Raw genomic sequence first — 23,082 nt, forward strand, 5'->3', positions numbered from 1 at the left:
AAAATGACTCCTAGACTTTTATCCTGGGGGTCCTTCTTGGATTATGGCCCTATTCACTGAACTAAGAGAAACCTGACAGGAAGAGGGGCAGAAGTGCAAAAGTAAAGAATAATCTTGTTTGGGGCTGATTATATCAAGATACCCATAACTATTACAATACATAAGGAGGGTCTGTAAGTTATGATTAAAAAGTAACTTGTATTTTTCCTCACTGTCCATTAAAACCTGTTGTGTTAGGTAGTTCTCCAGGAACTTCTGTTTTATTTTCCTCACTGCACTTATTACTAGCTCAGTGATATCATATATTTGCTTATTTACTGTCCATCTTTCATCAAAATGTAAGCTCCATGAGATCAGAGATTTATCTGTTTTGTTTACCTCTAGTCTTCAGCCTTTCAAATACTGCATGGTTCAGAGTAGGTGCTTGTTAAAATTTAAGGAAGCAAGCAAGCACAGGGGAGGATATTAAAACATGACAAGTAAAAGGAATGAAACCACAAATTTAAGTTTTCATACATTTACCATGAGTGAGTAAAAACAAAAAAAGGAGCTCCCTTATCCTTTAGGAGTAGGAGTGAGGAAACAGAGTCAGAAAAAAAGAATGATAGAACGATTGACTGTAGACTCGGACTAACAAACCATTTCCATATTGATTTCTAACTGGGAGATGAGGAGGATGGGCTGTGACTTCTTCAGTCCACTCCTCAAAGAAGCTACGCTCCAGAGACCTGGGACACAGGGTGTAGAGAAGAGAATTGAAGGGTAGTAGCACCTAGGCCTAAAAGCAGTAGGCTAGGCTACTGAGTCAAACGGCACCAATTTTAACCATAGTCACCTTAGATGAAAAATCTGTGCTAGGTGAGCATCTATATTTCCATACATTTTACATTTGGGAACTTTTACTTTTCAAACCTTACTACTTTTAGTATACGGTCCTTTTGAAAAATTTTGCCTTTCTTGGCTAAATTAAGAGGAAAAAAATTTGGGACACGTCTTGAGCATGGTTATCTGATAAATAGTAGAGAGATGATTGAGATGGTGGAGGAGTAGAAGAAGAGCAACAGCTCAGGAGAAGAAGCTAGGAAAATATACAGTCTGCCCTCCAGAGGACACTCCATTAGGCAGTACATGGAGTCTCGCTCTCCATACCCCTGAATCAGGAAAACCTGCCTCAGTTTCTTCTACTCACTCCCTCACCCTTTTTTGGCAGGGGGAGAGGGTAGGGAGGATGGCCCGCTGCCTCCTGTCTTTGGGAAGCCTGCCATACAGAGTTGTTCCCAACTGCTCAGATTTTGGCATCAGCAATTGCTGCTGTGTGTATTGCAAAATGGGACTACCCCAGCTCTCGCTGCATCCTGGTCCCAATCCCTGTCTTTCTCCTAGCTCAAGGAAGTTCAAGGAAGAAAGGTGCTCTTTAGAGTTGGCTTCTTTGGAACTTGGATTCTTCCCTCCTGATAACATAGAAAGGATGACCCTGTGTTTGTGGAGAAAGGAACCAGAAAGGAAAGAATTCTATCAACTCAACTATAGCATTTAATATCTTATTTAAATTTGAGGTTGATGAGTTCTATAGGAATTTATACGTTTTAATGAAAAATAAACAGCATTACTTTGCTCTACTAACATTTTCATCCAAAATCTCATTACTGCTTAATCAAACAGCTGAGTGAGGGTCCTGTGGCATAAATGACCCTCACCCCCTTACAGAGGTATACACTGTAACTTCCCTGAGAAGGTCTAACTCTGTCAAAGACAAATATGCCTTTTCCACTTCGATGCCTTAATTGGGTGGTGGTGGTGGTTTAGTCGCTAAGTCGTGTCTGACTCTTGCGACCCCATGGACTGTAGCCTGCCAGGCTCCTCTGACCATGGGATTTTCCAGGCAAGAATAACAGAGTGGGTTGTCATTTCCTTCTCCAGGGAATCTTCCCGACCCAGGGACAGAACCCTGGTCTCCTGCATTGCAGGTGGATTCTTTACCATCTGAGCTACAAAGGAAGCCATACTTGGGATGATTCCTTAATTCATGGAAGAAAATACAGTGTAATCTTCCTTCTTATTCAGGGAGATCTCATGAGTTTAAGCCTCTAGTTTAAACCCCTACACATTCTAATGATGCAATATTCTCCTTCATATCTGGGTCATACTCTGCTATAAAAGATATTTAAGGATAAAACCGCCCCTTTTATACAATATATAAAAACGAAATAGGACTAAAATGTTTACTATTCTAAAATCTGACTCAAACAAGTGTGTATGAGATCATGGCAGTTACAGACTGTAGAGGAACTTACTCTTTCAGAACCTAGTATACAAGGGTGATGCTGAATCAGTCCGTCTTTTAAGGACTTCAGCTGCCAAATGAATAGGGCTTAGTTTCAATATTACCTATTATTCCTCAATTTCAGTTCCCATGCAGAAGAGCAGCAAAGCGTTAAATGCCCCTCAAGGACACTAAGAAGTCCACAATAGCCAGCACCATCTCTAACAGTCACCTGTTTCTACTTTAAATCTAATCATGAGGCAATTAGTTGTTCTCTCTGCTGGACATGCCAGAATCAAGCATTTCTAAAAGCCTTCTGGCTTCTGTCACATTATATTTGTTCAAAAACTTCTGAGTTTATTCAGAACAAGAAAAGGGAAACCCACTGCAGCTTACTTTGTGGCTTTTTAGTAACAGAGAATTATAAGCCAACCTCCTAAACATCATATGCCCTTCTGCCTTGCTAGGTTCTTTTTTTATTATTGTCAACAGTTTTACTGAGCTATAATTTAGTACCATAAAATTCATCCATTTTACGTGTTCAGATCAATGATTTTCCTATATTTACAGAGATGTGTAATCACTACCACGGTCTAATTTTAGAACACTTTTGTCAGTCCAAAACCTCACCCTTACTTACAGTCACTCTCCATTTCCAACTCCAGCACTAGGCAACCAGTAATCAACCCCCTAGCTCTACAAATTTGCTTTTTCTGAACATTTCACATAAATATAAATAGAATCAAAATTGTGATTGTCTTCTTTCACTAAATATAATAGTTTTGAAGTTCATCCATGTTGTAGCATGTGTAAGTACTTCTTTTCCTTTTAACTGCTAAATAATATTCCATGTATGGATGTACTGCATTTTGTTTATGCATCCACAAACTGATGAACATTTGAGTGCATGATGGTGTCATGAACACCCACTCATATACAAGCCTTTATGTGGCCATATATTTCCATTTTTCCTGGATAGAAACCTAAGAGTTTAATGGCTGGGTCACTTGGTAATTTAACATTTAACATTTGAGAAACTGATAAATTATTTTCCAAAGCTGCTGTACCATTTTATATTCCCTTCAGCAATGTCTGAGGGACCTCATTACTTTTAATCAGATGCTTAACAAGTTATATGTAGAGAAATCTCTTACTTTAAATTCCATAACTAGTAAATTGAGGTGACTCCCCATGTTACACACACAGTAGTCTATGTACTGCTTTTCTGCTGATAACCTCTCTTTACTCTGGGTACAATATTGTAACAGCTAGTACCCACCAGAACTAATCCAAAATTTCATTTTTACCACTCCAATTCAATTAAAAATCTCTTAACTTTTAACTTTAATATGAGTTGTTAACAACTTTTTTCTGCATCTGTGCTTGTTATTTCTGAACATGTCAGCTGTTTGTTCTTTAAAACTAGAAAAAGCTGAGCAAAGTGGCCATCTCACTCAGACACAGTGGTGGTAGATGCCTGATGTCTGGCCACAAGAGTCTGCTATATTCCTCAGGACTGACTCCAGCAACTTAAAATGATGGCAGGTGGTGGCAGTCAAGCAAGTCAAATAAAAGAACAAAGCCATGGAACAGCAGACTTACTTATAAATAACTGCTTTATCTTCTTTTTGGAATTCCAGATGAGGAGTTCTTGCCAAAGGTTTCAAGTCAAAACTGCTTTCATTAAAATTCACTTTTATTTTTAACCTTTAACAAGACAATATGTGTGAGAGGATATTCAGAAAACAACACTAGCTTGCATTTATGGAGAAATTATTGTTATATATTGACCACTATGTATACACTGTCCAAAATACCATTATTTCAAACTGGTGTGCATTCTTGGGTATTTAGGAGTTGCTGAAACTATGATAGAGATTGGTTTACTATTTACTGAGGACCTAGAATCAGGTAGGCAAAGTTTAAAGTACTCCTTATATCCTAGAGCTTATACTCTAAGTGTAAAAAGAAGTTACAGAGATTGTGTCATTTACAAGCATAAATGTAAAATGCTTTTCCTAAGAAAGAACTCCAGCACCTCATTTCTCAGTCTCCCTTGCCATAAGGTGGCAGCAGGTGACTTAGAGCCTTCCCATCTTGCCCCAGCTCAAGACTGGTTGGAAGGATGATACCAGCCCTGTGAGGAGCATCCACTGCTGGCACAGATTACAGCAGAGCTGGTGGGGTTCTAGGCCAACAACTGGAGCAGCAGCTTCCTGGTTCTGCCATTTCCTGACCACAGCAGAAACGACACATCCCTTGGTCAGTCAGTTCTACACTGTGATTTGGGGAGTTATTTCTGAAATTTGAGCCCTGTTTCTTACAACCTCCCAATGATTTTGTGAGCAGCATAAGTCCTCAATGAATGAATCCTTTTCTGGGGGAGGGGGAGATTCAGTTGTCTAAAACCAAGAGCCATTATCCCAACTAACATACCCAGTACCCCCAGCTTGTAAATAGCCACACAAAGAATTAATGGAAACAATCAGTCTGATGCTGACTTAGTCAGAATGAACCTTCCTAGAGAATGTGGACTTTGAAATATGTTTTGAGTAAAAGAAATTGGTACAGCAAACATCTAGATTAGTAATAAAGCATTACTCACGAGAGGACAAAAGGGTTTCCTGTGTTAATAGGTCTGAGAAGGGCTAATGTAGTGGCTTATTTGTCCCCAGGAACTTTCTTAGGCAAGGCTATCCTGGAGAAGAACTTGAGATGAGAGTAAATACTAAGGGAACCAAATGACAATGAAAAGGCTGGATGAGAAGGGTATTATCGGATAAGACCTTCTCAACTACCTCTGCTTTTGCTCAGAGAAAACTAAGAGTATGGGCAGGAATGTCCTTAGTCAACAAATCCCATGGCTTCCTCTCAGTTTGCTACACTCCAGAGTATCTGGCATAGGGCCTGATCCCTTCTTGTCACTCTTTCCTCTCCTGACATCTGTGGCAAACCACAGACTGCTTCTTCTGTCTCCTTTTCTTCTTCCCACCTCCCAAATTTTATCACACAGCCTTTCATCTCAGAATTTTTCTTTTCCCCAGTATTCTCTCCTCAGCCTATCCAATTCATACTTATCCTTTTATTCTCATTCCAAAGTGAATAACTCTTTTAGTTCTCCAGCCTCAAATCCCCTTCTCTCTTGAGCTGTAGTCTCACTTTTCCAACAATCTGTAATACATCTTTACCTGAAAGGACCACAAGTGTATAAAACTCAGAATAAACAAAACTAAACTCATCAACTGCATTTCTGAATCTGCTCCTCCCATGTTCCATCTTATGCTGATAGCACCTCCATCCTCCCAGTGGCCTATTTGATACATCAGAGTCTTCCCTGAGCTCCCCTCCTCCCTGTTCACCATATCCAAACATTACTTCATTAGTCCATGAAACAAACACTGATTTTGGGTCGCTCAATTACTATCCTCAAGGAATTTACAGTCTATGTATGTGTATATACACATATATATATGAACAAAAAATATATATAATAATGGCTGACTAGGAGCTTGCTCTAAAGCAGTGATCTTTAAGCAGTTTTGTTTATATACTCCTAAAAGAGTTTTGAAAAACCACATAACCCCTTGGATATTTTAAAGCTGACACCTACAATTTTTTCATTATAAGTTTAAATAGTTTGTTTCTTGTTAACAGATTTTAAAAATATCAACTGTCCCTTAAAAATCAAATATTCATTAGGTTAAAATGAGTGTGGGCCTTACTAGCAATGAAAATTTTAAGATATTGTTTGATAAAATAGATTTTAACCACCATATTGAATAAGGCACACCAAATCTAAAGCAATCACATAAAGCTGTTTTAAGAGGATTATAGCTAATATATTTTGAAATTCTGGCAGTACCAGAAAACATTTCAGTTATACTTTAAAAGAAGCATCACTAAATTATATAGCTTCAACTATCCAAATTCAAAGCAACCCAACACAGACCAAGTACCCTGGTTCTATAGCATGCCTTTAAATCAATGAATTAGTTAAAGTAAAATAAAATATATATGACAGGGAAATACAGAAAGGCCTGTGGGTTAAGTTTTCTTGCTTCATCATTAAAATCTCTAAAAAGCCACTATTTTTATTTGCTCCTTCATTCAGTATCTTAAAATTTTTACACACAGGTTGAAAAGTATGCTTTTCTTTTAAAAAGTGGGATAAGAAGTAATATAGATGCAGGCTTGTTCTCATGCAGATCAACTTTTAGGAAGAGTACCTATAGACTTATGAATCTGGAAGCTGAGTCTCTTAAAATTGTCCATGCCTATGTATACCTTGGAAAGTCTTTACAGACCATCACTGTATATTTTGAAATTCACAATTTGAAATTCACTGCTTTGAGGGAATCCACTTACTTCAAATACCTAGACCCTGGATAAAATGTATCCTTTGAGGTGTCACTAGCCTCACAAGAAAAAGAAGGGTCTTGAAGAAACAGACATTCACACACAAATGTAGCACAGGCTAGAGGTATGGGAAGCTAGGGCCATAATGGTGGGCAGCAGGGGCATGTGAAATAACAGATAATGACCCCTGATGACAGATGGAAATAACAGAGCTAACGGAATACTGAGCCCTGTCTGGGCCAGCGGTAAGGTGGGGACACTACACTTGAGAGACGCCACTCTGAGCCCAGACCTTTGAAGAGAGCTAACTAGGCCCAGGTTGATGGCATCCCAGCTACCAGCAAAGGAAGAAACAGAAGCAAATCCTCTGTAGAAGTTCCCCCAATTTAGGCCAATAGGACACCCAAGATAAAATTAACTCACAAATAAAATTCACGAAGCATATGAGAAAGCAAACCATTATAATTGACAGTCAGCAGGGGAAAAGATTCAGCATCCTCAAGAAATACAGAATTTGGAATTATCAAATACAGAATGCAGAGTAGCAGTGTATAAAATGTTTAAAGAAACAAATAATCTAATCACCATGATAAAACAGTAAGAGCCCATTAGGAATGAACAAGCATATGGGGTGGGGGGAGAAAATTTAAGAAATTAAAATTTTAATATTCAACACAGTGAAAAAAGAATTAGTAAATAGGAAAAGATAGCCAAAGAAATTACTGGACTTTCCTGGTGGTCCACTCGTTGAGAATCTGCCTGCCAGTGCAGGGGACATGGGTTTGATCCCTAGTCCAGGAAGATTCCACATGCCATGGGGCAACTAAGCCCATGCATCATAGCTATTGTTGCTCTGCAACAGGAGAAGCCACTGCAATGAGAGGCACACTGCAGCTAGAGAAAGCCCGTGTGCAGCAACAAAGACCCAATGCAGCCATAAATAAATAAATTTTTAAATTAAAAAGTAGTAGAGTCATAGATGTAGAAAACAAACATATGGCTACCAGGGGACAAGGGGGAGAGGGATAAACTGGAAAACTGGGATTGACATATACACACTACTATATATATAAAGCAGATAACTAATAAGAACCTACTATACGGCACAGGAAATTCTACTGAATACTCTGTAGTGGCCTATATGGGGAAAGAATCTAAAAAAAGAATGAACATATATATACGTGTAAATGATCCACTTTCCCATATACCTGGAACTAACACAATATTGTAAGTCAATTATATTCCAACAAAAATTAAAAAATATATATTTTAAAGAAATCATAATTATGACAAAATTTGTATCACTGTCTCAAGAAAAAGTCTTCAAATTCTAAAAGGTTCCTTAAATTTCTACTATATTAATCATTACCTGCTCCTTTTACAAAATTCACTTTCTATGTAGTTTGGAGGCAGTCTAATCCACTCATTTGGAGTCATTAAATGCCTTGAACTAGAAATTCCTGGGAATCTGGAATGCAGTTTGGCCTTCTCAACCTCTTTAAATTCTTTCATTGTATATATTTTGCCTGTAGGACAATTAAAACCTAAAATTAGCACTCTTAAATGCAAGTGCCATTGCTCTTGGGTTATGAAACCACGTAACAATTAGAAACTAAGTACCAGTCTCACACTGAAGAAGAATTCTTTTCCCATCATCTTTGTCATATTGTGCTTTTTTCAAAGGGTCACGAAACGGTGGGATGGTAACCTATAAGAAAAACAGTTCTTTGAGGACTGGGTTGCAGGTCTTTTTTGGCCTATTCTAAGCATCCATGCATGGCTCTTATGCCAGAAGAATCAAATGGCATTCTAATTATTATATATATTTATATATATATATATATATATATATATATATATTTAACACATTACAAAGAGATATGTGCACTCCAGTACATCTCCAAGCAAGGCTTTCCAGCCAAAGAAGCATGGTAAGCTCTTGTTTTAATAGCCTTTTCAGATTATTGTGGATATTCTTTTAGATATTATACCCAAAATCAGCAAGTGGCAGTTTCTTAAAGGTTAGTGATGATGTGGAATCTGAAACCATATCAATGAGTTATTCAAACTTTGCTACATTAAAATTCACTGACTTATCTTGAACTCTGAATGGCTCTTTTATCCATATCATTAATTGGTGGTTTAGAAAAAATTAGATCACTGAGTTATATGAGGTCTTCCAAATGTTAATACATTTCATTATATAATAATCACATTCATTAATATCATTACCAATGTATCAGTAAAGTCTTTGAGTACTGGGACACTGTCACACTGATGATGGTATGACTTTTCAAAAATTCAAATTTTTGAAAGCTCCCATTTTATCATTGGCAACAAATACCATTAAGTTGTTTCTCTTAAGGCAGTAGACTCACTTCAGTAATTTTCTAGAAAATGTCTGCCAAATATCCAAGAAATAACCAAAGTCTATAAGTAAAAGTGATGTTCCATGAAAAACAAAATCAGCCAGTTCAGCTCAAATTTTAAACAATCATACTGTATTTCAATACACAAAAGTATTCTTTGCATACTTTCCATTTCATCACACAGAGTATTAAGAAGACCAAGATCTGAGGTGAGGAGGGATAAATTAGGAGTTTGGGATTAGCAGATACAAACTGCTAGATAAAAAACAGATTAAAAAAAAGGGTTGTACTACACAGCAAAGGGAACTATATTCAGTATCTTGTAATAAACTATAATGGAAAAGAATCTGAAAAAGAGTATATATATTACATATATATAAATCACTTTGCTATATACCAGGAACTAATATAATACTGTAAACCAACTGAACTTCAGGAACTAATATAACATTGTAAACCAACTGAACTTCAATTTAAAAAAAGTGGGGGTAAGACCTAATAAAATTAATAATGTTTACTGTTTGATCAAGGACATTCTTAAGTGAAACTGAATTGTTTTTTTACTGTGAGTGCATGACAGTGAAGAATATGACTACTAGTATAATTTGTGACACCAACTTAAGTAGTTCTAAGGTACTTGCTGTTTTACCCAATGCTGTTTTTGCACCATCAGTGCAAATGTCAACATAATGAAAAAAAGCTGGTAATATTTAGCACTATTATGAAAAGTTTTGGCCTAATGGACCCCCTAAAAGGGTTTTGGGGCTGTCAAAGTTTTTGTACATCACTTTGAGAACTGCTGATATAACCTCAAATTGCTCAGCTTATCTTAAGAGGTCACCTATCAGCTTCATTTAGAAAGTCATCATGGTGAAAGAATAAAAGGAAATTTTGGTATCAGGGAGATCCGGTTTCAAATCCCAATTCTCACCCTTACTAGCTACGTTACTAGTTAATATGTCTAAGGATCTACCTCTTATAAACTCTCAATTTAACTCTGACCTATAAAAATACAGACAGTAGCATCTATATATATCCCAATCTGGGCAACAATTTAAAGATTTGCTTTGCCCTGCAAATGTCAGCAGGGCATGTCTATGATTCAAGGTAGGTTTTTTGTCTTATTTTGTTTAATGATATCCACTACTAGCAAAAAATGTGAAAAAAGTAGATTCTCTGGAAGTGGAAGTGTTAGTCACTCAGTTGTGTCCGACTGTTTGTGACCCCATGGACTGTAGCCCGCCAGGCTCCTCTGTCCATGGAATGCTCCATGAGAGAATACTGGGGTGGGTTGCCACTGCTTTCTCCAGGGGATCATCCCGACCCAGGGATTGAACCCAAGTCTCCCACATTGTGGACAGACTTTTTACCGACTAAGTCACCACGGAAGCCCAGATTTGCTGGAAGGGGTGCAAATTATATAACCATTCTGGAGGACAATTTCATGATGTGAATCAAAATCACGTATAACTTTTAACTCAGCAATTCTACTACCAGCACCTTATCCTAAGGAAAAAATTAAGAAATAAATAGTTAAAGGGATGCTCATCATACTGTTGTTTATAACAGCAATAGGTCAAAAACTATCTAAAGGTTCAAAATATGGAATATTAAAAAAAAAGATGCTATATCAGAACTGTGTATGAGTTTAGAAACACACTTATACTCTGGTATCGACAGCTGTGCAACCTTCTGGACAGATCACAGCCTTGTTGTGGTGAAGGGGCTTGTGGAACAGTGAAGCTATGAGCCATGCTATGCAGGGCCACCTAAGATGAACAGTCATAGTGGAGAGTTCTGACAAAACGTGATCCACTGGAGGAGGGAATGGCAAACCACTGCAGTATTCTTGCAACAAGAACCCCATGAACAGTATGAAAAGGCAAAAAGATATAACACCAGAAAATAAGCCCCCCAGGTTGGAAGGTGTCCAATATGCTATGAGAGAAGAACAGAAGGTAATTACTAATAGCCCTAAAAAGAATGAAACAGCTGGGCCAAAGTGGAAACGACGCTAGGTTACAGATGTGTCTGGTGGTAAAAGTAAAGTCCGATGCTGTAAAGAACAATATTGCATAGGAACCTGGAATGTTAGGTCTGATGAATCAAAGTAAATTGGATGTGGTCAAGCAGGAGATGGCAAGAGTGAATACCCACATCTTAAGAATCAATAGGCAAACATAATTCAGATGACCATTATATCTACTACTGTAAGCAAGAATCCCTTAGAAGAAATGGAGTAGCCCTCATCGTCAACAAGAGTCAACAAAAGGAATACTTGGGTGCAATCTCAAAAATGACAGAATGATTTCAGTTCTTTTCCAAGGCAAGCCATTCAACATCACAGTAATCTAACTCTATGCCCCAACCAATGATGTCAAAGAAGCTGAAGTTGATCAGTTCTATGAAGACTTACAAGACCTTCTAGGACTAACACCCCTTTTTATCATAGGGGATTGGAATGCAAAAGTAGGAAGTGGTAGTCTGAGGAGGCTTTACAAATAGCTGAGAAAAGAAGAGAAGTGAAAGGCAAGGGAGAAAGGGAAAGATATACCCAACTGAATGCAAAGTTCCAGAGAATAGCAAGGAGAGATAAGAAGGCTTACTTAAATGGACAGTGCAAAGAAATAGAGGAAAACAACAGAATGGGAAAGGCTAGAGATCTCTTCAAGAAAACTGAAGATATCAAGGGAACATGTCATGCATGGATGGGCATGCTAAAGGACAGAAATGGTAAAGATCTAACAGAAGAAGAGATTAAAAACAGGTGGCAAGAATACACAGAACTCTACAAAAAAAGGTCTTAATGAGCCAGATAACCATGATGGTGTGGTCACTCACCTAGAGCCTGACATCCTAGAGTGTGAAGTCAAGTGGGCCTTAGGAAGATTACTACAGACAAGTCTAGTGGAGGTGATGGAATTCCAATTGAGCTATTTAAAATCCAAAAAGATAATACCATTAAAGTGCTGCACTCAATGTGTTAGCAAATTTGGAAAACTCAGCAGTGGCCACAGGACTGGAAAAGGTTAGTTTTCATTCCAATCCCAAAGAAGAGAAGTATCAAAGAATATACAAACTACCACACAATTGTGCTCATTTCACATGCTAGTAAGGTTATGCTCAAAATCCTTCAAGCTAGGCTTCAGTGGTACATGGACCAAGAACTTCCAGATGTACAAGCAGGGTTTAGAAAAGGCAGAGGAACCAGAGATCAAATTGCCAACATTCGCTGGATCACAGAGAAAGCAAGGGAATTCTAGAAAAACATCTACTTCTGCTTCATTGACTACGCTAATGCCTTTGACTGTGTGGATCACAACAAACTGTAAAATTCTTAAAGAGATGGGAATACCAGACTACCTAACCTATCTCCTGAGAAACCTGTATGTGGGTCAAGAAGCAACAGTTACAACCAGACATGGAACAAAGAACTGGTTCAAAATTGGGAAAGGAGTACAACAAGGCTATATATTGTCACCTTGTTTATTTAACTTCTGTTATGACCAACCTAGACAGCATATTAAAAGGCAGAGACATTACTTTACCAACAAAGGTTTGTCTCGTCAAGGCTATTGTTTTTCCAGTAGTCATGTATGGATGTGAGAGTTGGACTATAAAGAAAGCTGAGCACCAAAGAATTGATGCTTTTGAACTGTGGTGCTGGAGAAGACTCTTGAGAGTCTCTTGGACTGCAAGGAGATCCAACCAGTCCATCCTAAAGGAGATCAGTCCTGTGTGTTCATTGGAAGGACTGATGTTAAAGCTGAAACTACAATACTTTGGCCACCTGATGCAAACAGCTGATTCATTTGAAAAGACCCTGATGCTGGGAAAGATTGAAGGCAGGAGGAGAAGGGGATGACAGAGGATGAGATGGTTGGATGGCATCACCAACTCAATGGAGATGAGTTTGAGTAGACTCCGGGAGTTGGTGATGGACAGGGAGGCCTGGTGTGCTGTGGTCCATAGGGTCACGAAGAGTTGGACACAACTGAGTGACTGAACTGAACTGATGCAGAACACATCATGTGAAATGCCAGGCTGGATGAATCACAAGCTGGAATCAAGATTGCCAGGAGAAATATCAACAACCTTAGATATGCAGATACCACTCTAATGGCAGAAAGCAAAGAGGAACTAAAGAGCTTCTTGATGAGGGTGAAAGAGGAAAGTGAAAAAGCTAGCTTAAAACTTAACATACAAAAAAAATATCCAGTCCCATCACTTCATGGCAAATAGGTGGGGAAAAAGTAAAAACAATGACAGATTTTATTTTCTTGGGCTCCCAATCACTGAGGATGGTGACTACAGCCATGAAATTAAGACGCTTGCTTCTTAGAACAAAAGCTGTGGCAAACCTAGACAGTGTATTAAAAAGCAGACACATCACTCTGCTGACAAAGGTCCATATAGTCAAAGCTGTGAAGATGGGACATGATTAAGATGTTACAGCATTCATAGGGAATCACTGAAGGACTATTTATATATCAGGACTGTTCAAAAACATAAACCACATAATACCAAAGTTAAAATTAGAAATCTACCTTCAGAAAATTCGGGTCCTCTTTGTTCATGTAAAAAGGATCATACTCTTTTGGATCATAATGCTCTATAAATGCATTTCCCTATAGGAAGGAACCACACATAAGAATAAGAGGTACACAATTAATTTTGAACATAACAAGACTCAAGAGTCAAATACACAGTTCCACTGTTATGCTTTAAAATGGCATCAATGACAAATGCAAATGGAATGGGAAGACCAAACTGGATTTATCTAAGTAATAATAATGCATAATTATACATTATAATGTATAATTATACAGTAAATGTAATAAATAATGTATCTAAGTAATAAATATCAGTGATAGAAGGAATTTAATTAAAATTTGCAAGATTTTAATAAAAGGTATTAGAACACTAAAAGACTTAGGAATTTGTTTTTAGATACTCACTAGTCAAACATCTCAGATCTCTTTAAAATGCCAGAAAAACAAAAATATTTTATAGCCTTATAAATAATCAAGCTCCAGAATTAAAAAAACAACAACACATATCTTGAACCTAGACTCCAAATTTTTTTTAACTGGTATATAAAATTAACAATTACATACAGAAAAAAAAAGAAAAATGATTCTAATGTTCACATTTAAATACAGATCTAACCCTTTACCTCCATCCTTTCTACATGCCCTGGATTTAAGAATAGTATATGCTAAGATAGAGTATAGATTATACATAAACAGAGGCAAGGGTAGGCTGTCTGGATGATTATAAACAAAAAAAGATAATTATAGTTTTTGAGCAACTGAAAAAAATAACAAATGAATCCTTAGTACCTTTTTATTTACATATTTTAAAAAACCATCTAATTCTTCTTGTCTTCTTTTTTTAATCTTCTTATATGAAGTAACTTTTTCTATAATTTTCTTCTGGAGAGGATCTGCCACATGGTCAACCCATCTTTTATACAATATCTCTTTTCTTCTTGCATTTAAGAAGTCATGATGTTTTAAACACTTATCTAATTCCTAGTAAACAGTGATAGGAAAGACAAATATATTATCTTAAAGTTTTCTTGTTCCAAAATTTAAATTTAACTTATATTCATAAGAATAATTCACAAAAGCACCCATTAATTAAATCACTACGTTGGCTTCTGATGCATGACACACACAATACTGGAAACAAAGAATACATGAATAAATTAGATAATATACCTGCTCTCCCTGGAGGACAGACTACAAAACAAATCTACAAAACAATGGGAGGAGGGACAATGTAGCAAGAGATATATGGGATTCAGTGTTCATTGCATCATTACAGTAGCCAAGAGGTGGCAATAACTTCAGTGTCCATCAACAGATAAAAGTATAAACAAAATGTGATATATATACAAATAATGGAATATTATACAACTATAAGAAGGAGTAAAATTCTGACACATGCTACAACATGGATAAACCTTAAAAACAATATGCTAACTGAAAAATGCCAGACACAAAAGGACAAATATTTTAGGATTCCATTTACATGAAATAACTAGATTAGGCAAACTCAGAGAGACAGAAAATAAACCAGAGGTCACCAGAGGCTTGCAGAAGGAGGGATGGGGAGTTACTGCTTAACAAGTACAAAGTTTTGTTTGGGGTGATGAAAAAGTTTTAGAAATAGATAATGGTGACAGTTGTACAACATATCAATGTAATTAATGTCACTGAATTATACATTCAAAAATGGTTTAAAAAGCAAATTTTATGTTATATGTATTTTACCACAATAGAAAAATAATCAACTTTTTTCTTTTTTTGGTCACACTGTGCAGCATGCAGGATCTTAGTTCCCCAACCAGGGATAGAGCCCATGTCCCCTGCATTGAGAGTATGGAGTCTTAACCACTGGGCCACCATGAGAGTCCCAATAAAATTTTTAAAAAATTTCCAAATTGGTAGACACTTGGGATAGACCTTAAAGAACAGTTATTTTCAACTGCCCTGGCCATCTAGTGGTGAAGACTCTGCACTTCTACTGCAGTGGGGTGCATGTCCAGTCCCTGGGCAGGGAACTAAGATTCCCATAAGCTGCTCGGTGTGGCCAGGAAAAAAAAGACAAGAGTAAAAAGGCAGAACTGTAGCACAACCTGGTACAAATGGCAAGTAGCCTGCAAAGAAAATGCCTAAATCAGGCTATAAAACTAAATCATTCTCAACAAAACTTCTCATACACCTTTCACCTAGCAAATGAAATCATGTGATTACTAGGATCAACAACATGAAACTTAAAATGAAAAAAGTACTAAAATCCTGAGACCTTTTCCAGGTAATATCCCTCCCTAACTTCAGGTCATAGCACATCTCTACCATCCTCAGTGAATAATTCCTTTCCTTTTTAAACAACTCCAAAGAAAATTCTTAAAAACAAAAATAGGCTGCCCACTCCAGAGTTTAGTACACGTCACATGGACATTCATCTTGTCTTATAATTAAGCCCATCCTGCTACAGTTAAAGCCTTGTTCTTACCTAGGTATTCCTGAGTAATAATTCGTCAGTGTGTTCCAATAACAGCTCTTAAAAATAGACAGGGATTCCTAGAAGTCCCACTAAAATGAAGAAACAAGTGAATAGGAGGAAACTCTTATAAGGTATCTATAAAAGAATCCCCACAAAGTATAGAAAGTGAAGAAGTAAATTAAAGCAATCTCAGAGTTCTTTCAAGGTCAATCCTAAAGGCTAAGGAGTGTTTCCATTACTTTCTATATTTTCTAAAATTTTTATAATGACATGGCACTACATCTAAAATAGAAAAACAAAATTTAATTTTTAACTGAGACACATTTTGTAGCCAATTCTTACCTTAATTATATAATTTTCTCTATATAATATTGATTGAATAGCTGCATCAACATCTTCCTTAGCTAACACCTAAAATGATAGAACAAAATTTTGAAAATCAAGTATTAAAAATTAAATTATTAATACTACCTAGATTAATATTTTATGTGACCTATATATCACTGGGAAGTTCTCTGTAAATCCCAATTTTTCTACCTCAGATCATATCATCAAGTACTTTTTAAAGAGTATTTGAATCTTTCCACTCTCAGCTACATTTCACTCTAGGGAAAAAAATAACAGATCACAGACATTTTGACTCCTAACATGGTCAAATGACTTGCCCAAAGTCACGTGGGACCCATCTTTTTTCACATCCTATAAAATGATACAATCAGGCCTCAAATGGAATTCATTTACTCATTAATGAATTTTATTTGATTACACTTAGTCATTTATGGGCTTCCCTGGTGGCTCAGTGGCAAAGAATCTGCCTGTAGTGCAAGAGACGTGAGTTCAATCCCTGGGTTGGGAAGATTCCCCTGGAGAAGGAAATGGCAACCCACTCCAGTATTCTTGCCTGGAAAATCCCATGGACAGAGGAGCCTGGCAGGCTGCAGTCCATGTGGTCACAAAAGAGTTGGACTACTGCTGCTACTGCTAAGTCACTTCAGTCGTGTCCGACTCTGTGTTCATAGAGCACAGTACCAGAGGGAAGAAAGTCACAGAGAAAAAGAGTTTTTGGGATCTGCAGATGATTAGATCTGTAGAGTGTCCCCCTTGAGACTTCAGGTGAATGCTGAACACTGTATGCTGTGCTGTGCTTAGTCGCTCAGTTGTGTCCGACTCTTTGCGACCTCAAGGACTGTAGCCCCCCCAGGTTCCTCTGTCCATGGGATTCTCCAGGCAAGAAGACTGTAGTGGGTTGCCATGCCCTCCTCCAGGGGATCTTCCCAACCCAGGGACTGAACCCAGGTCTCCCACATTGCAGGCGAGTTCTTTACCTTCTGAGCCACCAGGGAAGCCCTGACCACTGTGTGCATATGGGGAAACTACTCAAAGAAACACTGTGCAAAGAAGTACCTGAAAGGATTAGGGAAACAATCCCTAGAGGTCACAGACCCCAGGAGTTATTCCTCTTAACAATCAGCCAGAGTGAAAAACTTTATGGTATGCAAAGCATAGAGTTAAAAACTCACAAGTAGTTTTACTGCAGCAAAACTAGCCACACACTAAGTGCCAATACAGTTCTACCTAACAAAGCCTGGCGGCAAGACATTAAAGAAATAGTCTGTGTCCGAGTAAACTTAACTGCATCCCAGAACAAAGCTAAGAGCTTTTATTGAAAATAAAAACTATCTAGCACTCAACAAGAAAAAATTCACAATGCCTGGTATCCAATTTAAAAAATCACCAAGCATACAAAGAAGCAGGAAAATTTGACTAATAATGAAAAGAAGAATCAATCAAAACTACCCCAGAGGGCTTCCCCGGTGGCCCAGTGGTTGAGAGTCTGTCTTGCAATGCAGGGGACAGAAGTTTGATCCCTGGTCTGGAAACATTCCACTGCTGCAGGGCAACTAAGCCTGTAGGCCACAACTACTAAAGCCCACAGGCCCTAGAGCCCATGCTCTGCAACAAGAGAAGCCACCACAATAAGAAACCCATGCACCACAACTGAAAAATAGTCTCCACTTGTTGCAACTAGAAAAAGCCCCGGTAGAGAAACAAGGACTCAGGGAAGCCAAAAATAAATAAGTTAATAAAACTTTTAAAATAAATAAAATAAAATTTTTAAAAAATAAATAAAAATAAAAACTACCTCAGAAATGACACAGATAATATAATTATTAGACCAAGACATTAAAATAGTTCATAAGTTCAAAATTGGAAAAGGTTGGCTCCAAATTGGAACCAACTGGTTTCAAACTAGGAAAGGAGTACTTCAAAACTATATACTGTCACCTTACTTATTTAACTTATATGCAGAGTACATCATGCGAAATGCCCAACTGGATGAAGCACAAGCTGGAATCAAGATTGCAGGAAGAAATATCAATAACCTCAGATGTGCAGATGACACCACCCTTATGGCAGAAAGTGAAGAACTAAAGAGCCTCTTGATTAAAGTGAAAGAGGTCCCTGGAGAAGGAAATGGCAACCCACTCCAGTATTCCTGCCTGGGAAATCCCATGGACAGAGGAGCCTGGGGCTACAATCCAAAAGTTAGCCAAGAGTCTGACACAACTGAGTGATTAAACAACAACAAAAAATGAAAAGTAAGTGAAATTTTATATTCTTTAGTGTGCGTATTTTAAGTCATTTATTAGTTCCTCTTCTATTAGTAAAATTACAGAAGTAATGCATTTGCACCGAAACCAATGAAACAATGCCAATAAAAAAAAAAAACTTAGTATCTCTGCTTCTCTCCATTCCTCACTCCCTCCTTCTGTGTCCATTTCCTTTTGAGTAATGTCTGCACCTCGTGTATCTCCCCCGTATATTTCTTCATGCTTAAACAGTAACACAAATTATTTTAGTATAATTTTTGCCCAAAAAGTGGATGATACTTTATACATTTCTCTGTAATTTTCTTTTTTACATACAACTGTACATTTTGGATTTTCTTTTGAGTCAGTAAATGATGACTGAACTTAGTTGTTTTAATGGTTGGAATATATTCCACACTCTGCTTGTACTGATACCTATTCAACTGCAGTATTTCCCCAGTTGTGATATTTCAGATTGTCTCTTTTCCATTTAAAATTAGTGCTGCAATAAACAGTCACATATTAAAAAATAATAAAATAAAGTGAAAGAGGAGAGTGGAAAAGGTGGCTTAAAACTCAACATTCACTCTTTGAGGAAGACACGGTCGCCACTGCAGCGGAGCTCAGTGCCGCCCGCTCTTGTTCCTGACTCACCGCTGTTCGCTCTCGCCGAGGAACAAGTCGGTCAGGAAGCCATGCTGCAGCCATGGCCTTTAAAGACACCGGCAAGACTCCCGTGGAGCCAGAGGTGGCCATTCACCGGATTAGGATCACCCTCACCAGCTGCAATGTGAAGTCTCTGGAGAAGGTGTGTGCTGACCTTGATCAGAGGCGCGAAGGAAAAGAATCTCAAAGTGAAAGGACCAGTCCGGATGCCTACCAAGACTCTGAGAATAACTACAAGGAAAACTTGTGGTGAAGGTTCTAAGACTTGGGATCGATTCCAAATGAGGATCCACAAGCGACTCATTGACCTGCACAGCCCTTCTGAAACTGTCAAGCAGATCACTTCCATCAGTATTGAGCCAGGAGTCGAGGTGGAAGTCACCATTGCCGATGCCCAAATCAGCCTTTTTAATAAATCGATAATCAGTTGTTAAAAAAAAAAAACAACTCAACATTCAAAAAACGAAGATCATGGCATCTGGTTCCATCACTTCATGGCAAATAGATGGGGAAACAATGGAAACAGAAACAGACTTTATTTTCTTGGGCTCCAGAATTGCTGCAGCCACGAAATTAAAAGACCCTTGCTCTCTGGAAGAAAAGCTATGACAAACCTAGACAGCATATTAAAAAGCAAAGACATTCCTTTACCAACAAAGGTCTGTATAGTCAAAGCTAGGCTTTTTCCAGTAGTTATGTATGGATGTGAGAGCTGGACTATAAAGAAAGCTGAGCTCTGAAGAATTGATGCTTTTTTGAACTGTGGTGTTGGAGAAGACTCTTTAGAGTCCCTTGGCCTGCAAGGAGATCAAAGCAGTCAATCCTGAAGGAAATCAGTTCTGAATATTCACTGGAAGGACTGATGCGGAAGCTGAAACTCCAATGCTTGGCCACTTGATGCAAAGAACTGACTCATTTGAAAAGACCCCGATGCTGGGAAAGATTGAAGGCAGGAGGAGAGGGGGACCACAGAGGATGAGATGGTTGGATGGTGTTACTGAGTCGATGGACATGAGTTTGAGCAAGCTCTGGGAGTCGGAGATGGACAGGGAAGCCTGGACTGCTGCAGTCCATGGGGTCATAAAGAGTCGAACACAACTGAGCGACTGACCTGAACTAAGTTTAGGAAACCAGAAGAAACAGCAGACATTCTCAGACAGTGAAGAGTTTTTAAAAGACCCCCTAAAAACTTTAAGGATGAAAACGACAATGCCCGAAATGAAAAATACACAGACAAGCTTAAAAGCAGACTGGATATTCCAAAAGAAAAGATTAGTAAACAAAATCATAAGAACAAAAGCTGTCCAAAATGAAACGCAGGAAGGAAAAGTCTGAAAAAAATTAACAGGTAATCAGTGGGCTATGGGATAGATGAGGTAGCTTTCAAGCAGGTGGTTAAAAGTGTAATTTTATTTCCCGAAAGGAGAGAGGTGGGATAGAAAACTATTTGAAGAAGGAATGGCTGAGAGTTTTCCAAATGTGTTGGGAACTATATGCCCACTGATACCAGAGGTTCAGTGAACTCTGAACAATAGAGAAATTGGAACCTTCATATGTTGCTGATGAGAATGTAAAATAGTACAGTCACTGTGAGAAGCAGGCAATTCCTCAAAAAGTTAAAACACAGAATTACCGTATGACCTAAGCAATTCCATTCCTAGGTTACACATCCCAAGCCAACTAAAAACATATGTTCACACAAAAACTTGTATACAAATGTTCATAGCAGCATTATTCATAATGTAAAAAAGTAGAAAAAAATCCGAATGCCCATCGACTGATGGCATCCATATATTGGAGTATCATCTTGCCACAAAAAGGAAAGAAGTAGTGATACATGCTACAACATGGATGAACCGTAAAAACAGTATGGTAAGTGAAAGTAACCAGGCCCAAGGGACAACATACTATATGATTCCATTTCTATAAAATGTCCAAAATAGATAAATCTGAGAGAAAGCAGATTAGCAGTTGCCAGAGAACAGGGGAGAAGGGAATGGACAGTTACTGCTAAAGGGTATGACTTTCCTTTGGGGGTGATGAAAATGTTCTGTAATTAGATAGTGGTAATGGTTATACAATCTTGTGGATATGCCAAAAATAGCTGAGCTGTACACTTTAAGGTAGTGAATTCTATGGTATGTGAATTCTATCTCAATAATAAAAACAGTAAGATAAGAGCTCAATTTAAAAATGCACAAAGTATCTGAACACTTCATCAACAAATATATATATACATGGCAAGTTAGACATAAAAAGATGCTCAATATCATTAGTTACTAGGGAAATTCAAATTAAAAACAATGAAATGCCACTCTACATATTTTTTAGAACGTCTCAAATTAAAGACTACACACACACACAAAGACTGTAACAACAACAAAAAAAAAGACTGTAACCAAATGCTGGCTAGGCTGTAAAACACTGGAACTCCCATACACTGCTAGTGGAAATATAAAATAACTTTGGAAAACAGTTTGGCAGTTTCATAAAATGTTAAATTTCATTTACCATATCACCTAGGCATTCCACAACTAGATATTTACCCAAGAGTAATGAAAACACATGTCCCTACAAAGATATGTATGTGAATGTTTCTAACAGCTTTACTTGTAATAGCCAAAAACTGTTAATCCAAATATGCAACAACAGGATGTACAAACTAGGGTATATAGCATTCAACAGTAACAAAAAAGAATGAAGTACTGATACATGAAACAACATGGGAGAATCACAAATTATACTGAGCCACACAAAAATAATATATATCTTAAGATCACATTTGTACAAAAAATTTAAATGCAAAATAAACTAAAGTGATAGAAAGTGGAAGGTAGGGCGCTTAAAAAGGGACACAATGAAGACACTTTGGGAGTACTGAATATGTTTGCTGTCTCGACTGTGGTGATGGTTTCATGCATGAATACATAGCTCAAATTTTACCAAACTGTACTCTTTAAATATATGCAATTCATTATATATCAAGTATTCCCAAAGCTGTGTAGAAAAAAAAAAGAAATAATCTAAAAAAAAAACCCCACGACATAAATAAATTTGGGTGATGTAGCTAAAGTAATGCTTCAGGAGAAACGTTGTAACTTTATTTAAAAGGTATGTAACCAGTGACATTATTCCACCGTAAGAAATTGGAAAATGAAGAGCAAAGAAAATAGTTAATAGAAAGAAGGGGATAATAAAGAGCAGAATGAAACAGAAAACAGAAAAAATTTAGCACAAGCCACTTTTCAATTCAACTACCCAAGTATAAACTTTAAAATGCCATAACTATGATACCTCCATAAAAGAAAGTGGCTGTGGCTCCAACCATTCTCTTGAGCTCTTGAGCTTGGGAAGCTTGTCAGTTATCAGATCATTCTCATAACTTTTCATTGTGGTCACAAATAACAGATTCCCTAGAAAAACTAAAAAATAAGCTTCCTTAGTAACGAGCATTCACGTGTACTTTCTAATTAATATTTGTGACCATAGATGGACATGAAACAGATTCTGAACATTAGACATCATGTTTTTCCTAAAGTCGGGACATTTGTATTCACAGGCCTTTTAAAAGCTAGCCAGAGAAGATTACTCTAGCTGCAGTTCCCTTTTTTCAGAGTCTGTCCACAAGCTTCTGCTGATGTCTTCCAAGCCTGCCTCCTTTAAGCAGAGGAGCTCCTTCTGGACCGACCAGCGGAGCGCCCTGAGAAGCCAGGCTTTCCACAACATTGCTCAATCGAGCCGGTGCAGCAATTCTCAGCCTGGCCTCAAGGAGGCGCGTGTGCAGCTTTCCGAAACCGCAGCTTTCGGAACGGGAAAGCTGCAG

The 23,082-nt window shown here is 37.7% G+C and overlaps 1 protein-coding gene and 1 pseudogene across 8 annotated transcripts in view; one reads left to right on the forward strand and one right to left on the reverse strand.

Annotated features, from left to right (window-relative positions):
- LOC122442005 (protein FAM228B) overlaps positions 1-23,082 on the reverse strand; it is a 40,701-nt gene that overhangs the window by 1,454 nt on the left and 16,165 nt on the right. For 4 of the 8 annotated variants that reach the window (XM_043469235.1, XM_043469237.1, XM_043469236.1 and 1 more), the window contains exons 2-8: positions 22,554-22,681; positions 16,345-16,413; positions 14,331-14,522; positions 13,536-13,616; positions 8,240-8,327; positions 7,989-8,145; positions 3,866-3,970 (exon numbers count right to left, since the gene is read on the reverse strand). In XM_043469235.1, coding sequence (XP_043325170.1) covers positions 3,866-3,970; positions 7,989-8,145; positions 8,240-8,327; positions 13,536-13,616; positions 14,331-14,522; positions 16,345-16,413; positions 22,554-22,649 — 788 coding nt within the window. In that variant the 5' untranslated portion in view covers positions 22,650-22,681. Of the gene's footprint in view, positions 1-3,861; positions 3,971-7,988; positions 8,146-8,239; positions 8,328-13,535; positions 13,617-14,330; positions 14,523-16,344; positions 16,414-22,553; positions 22,682-23,082 lie in introns of those variants that run through there. The other 4 variants (XM_043469233.1, XM_043469240.1, XM_043469238.1 and 1 more) reach the window with 4 other exon arrangements.
- Positions 19,197-19,693, forward strand: LOC122441306 (annotated as a pseudogene).

This window comes from Cervus canadensis, chromosome 5 (genome assembly GCF_019320065.1).
Source record: "Cervus canadensis isolate Bull #8, Minnesota chromosome 5, ASM1932006v1, whole genome shotgun sequence".
Taxonomy (NCBI): domain Eukaryota; kingdom Metazoa; phylum Chordata; class Mammalia; order Artiodactyla; family Cervidae; genus Cervus; species Cervus canadensis.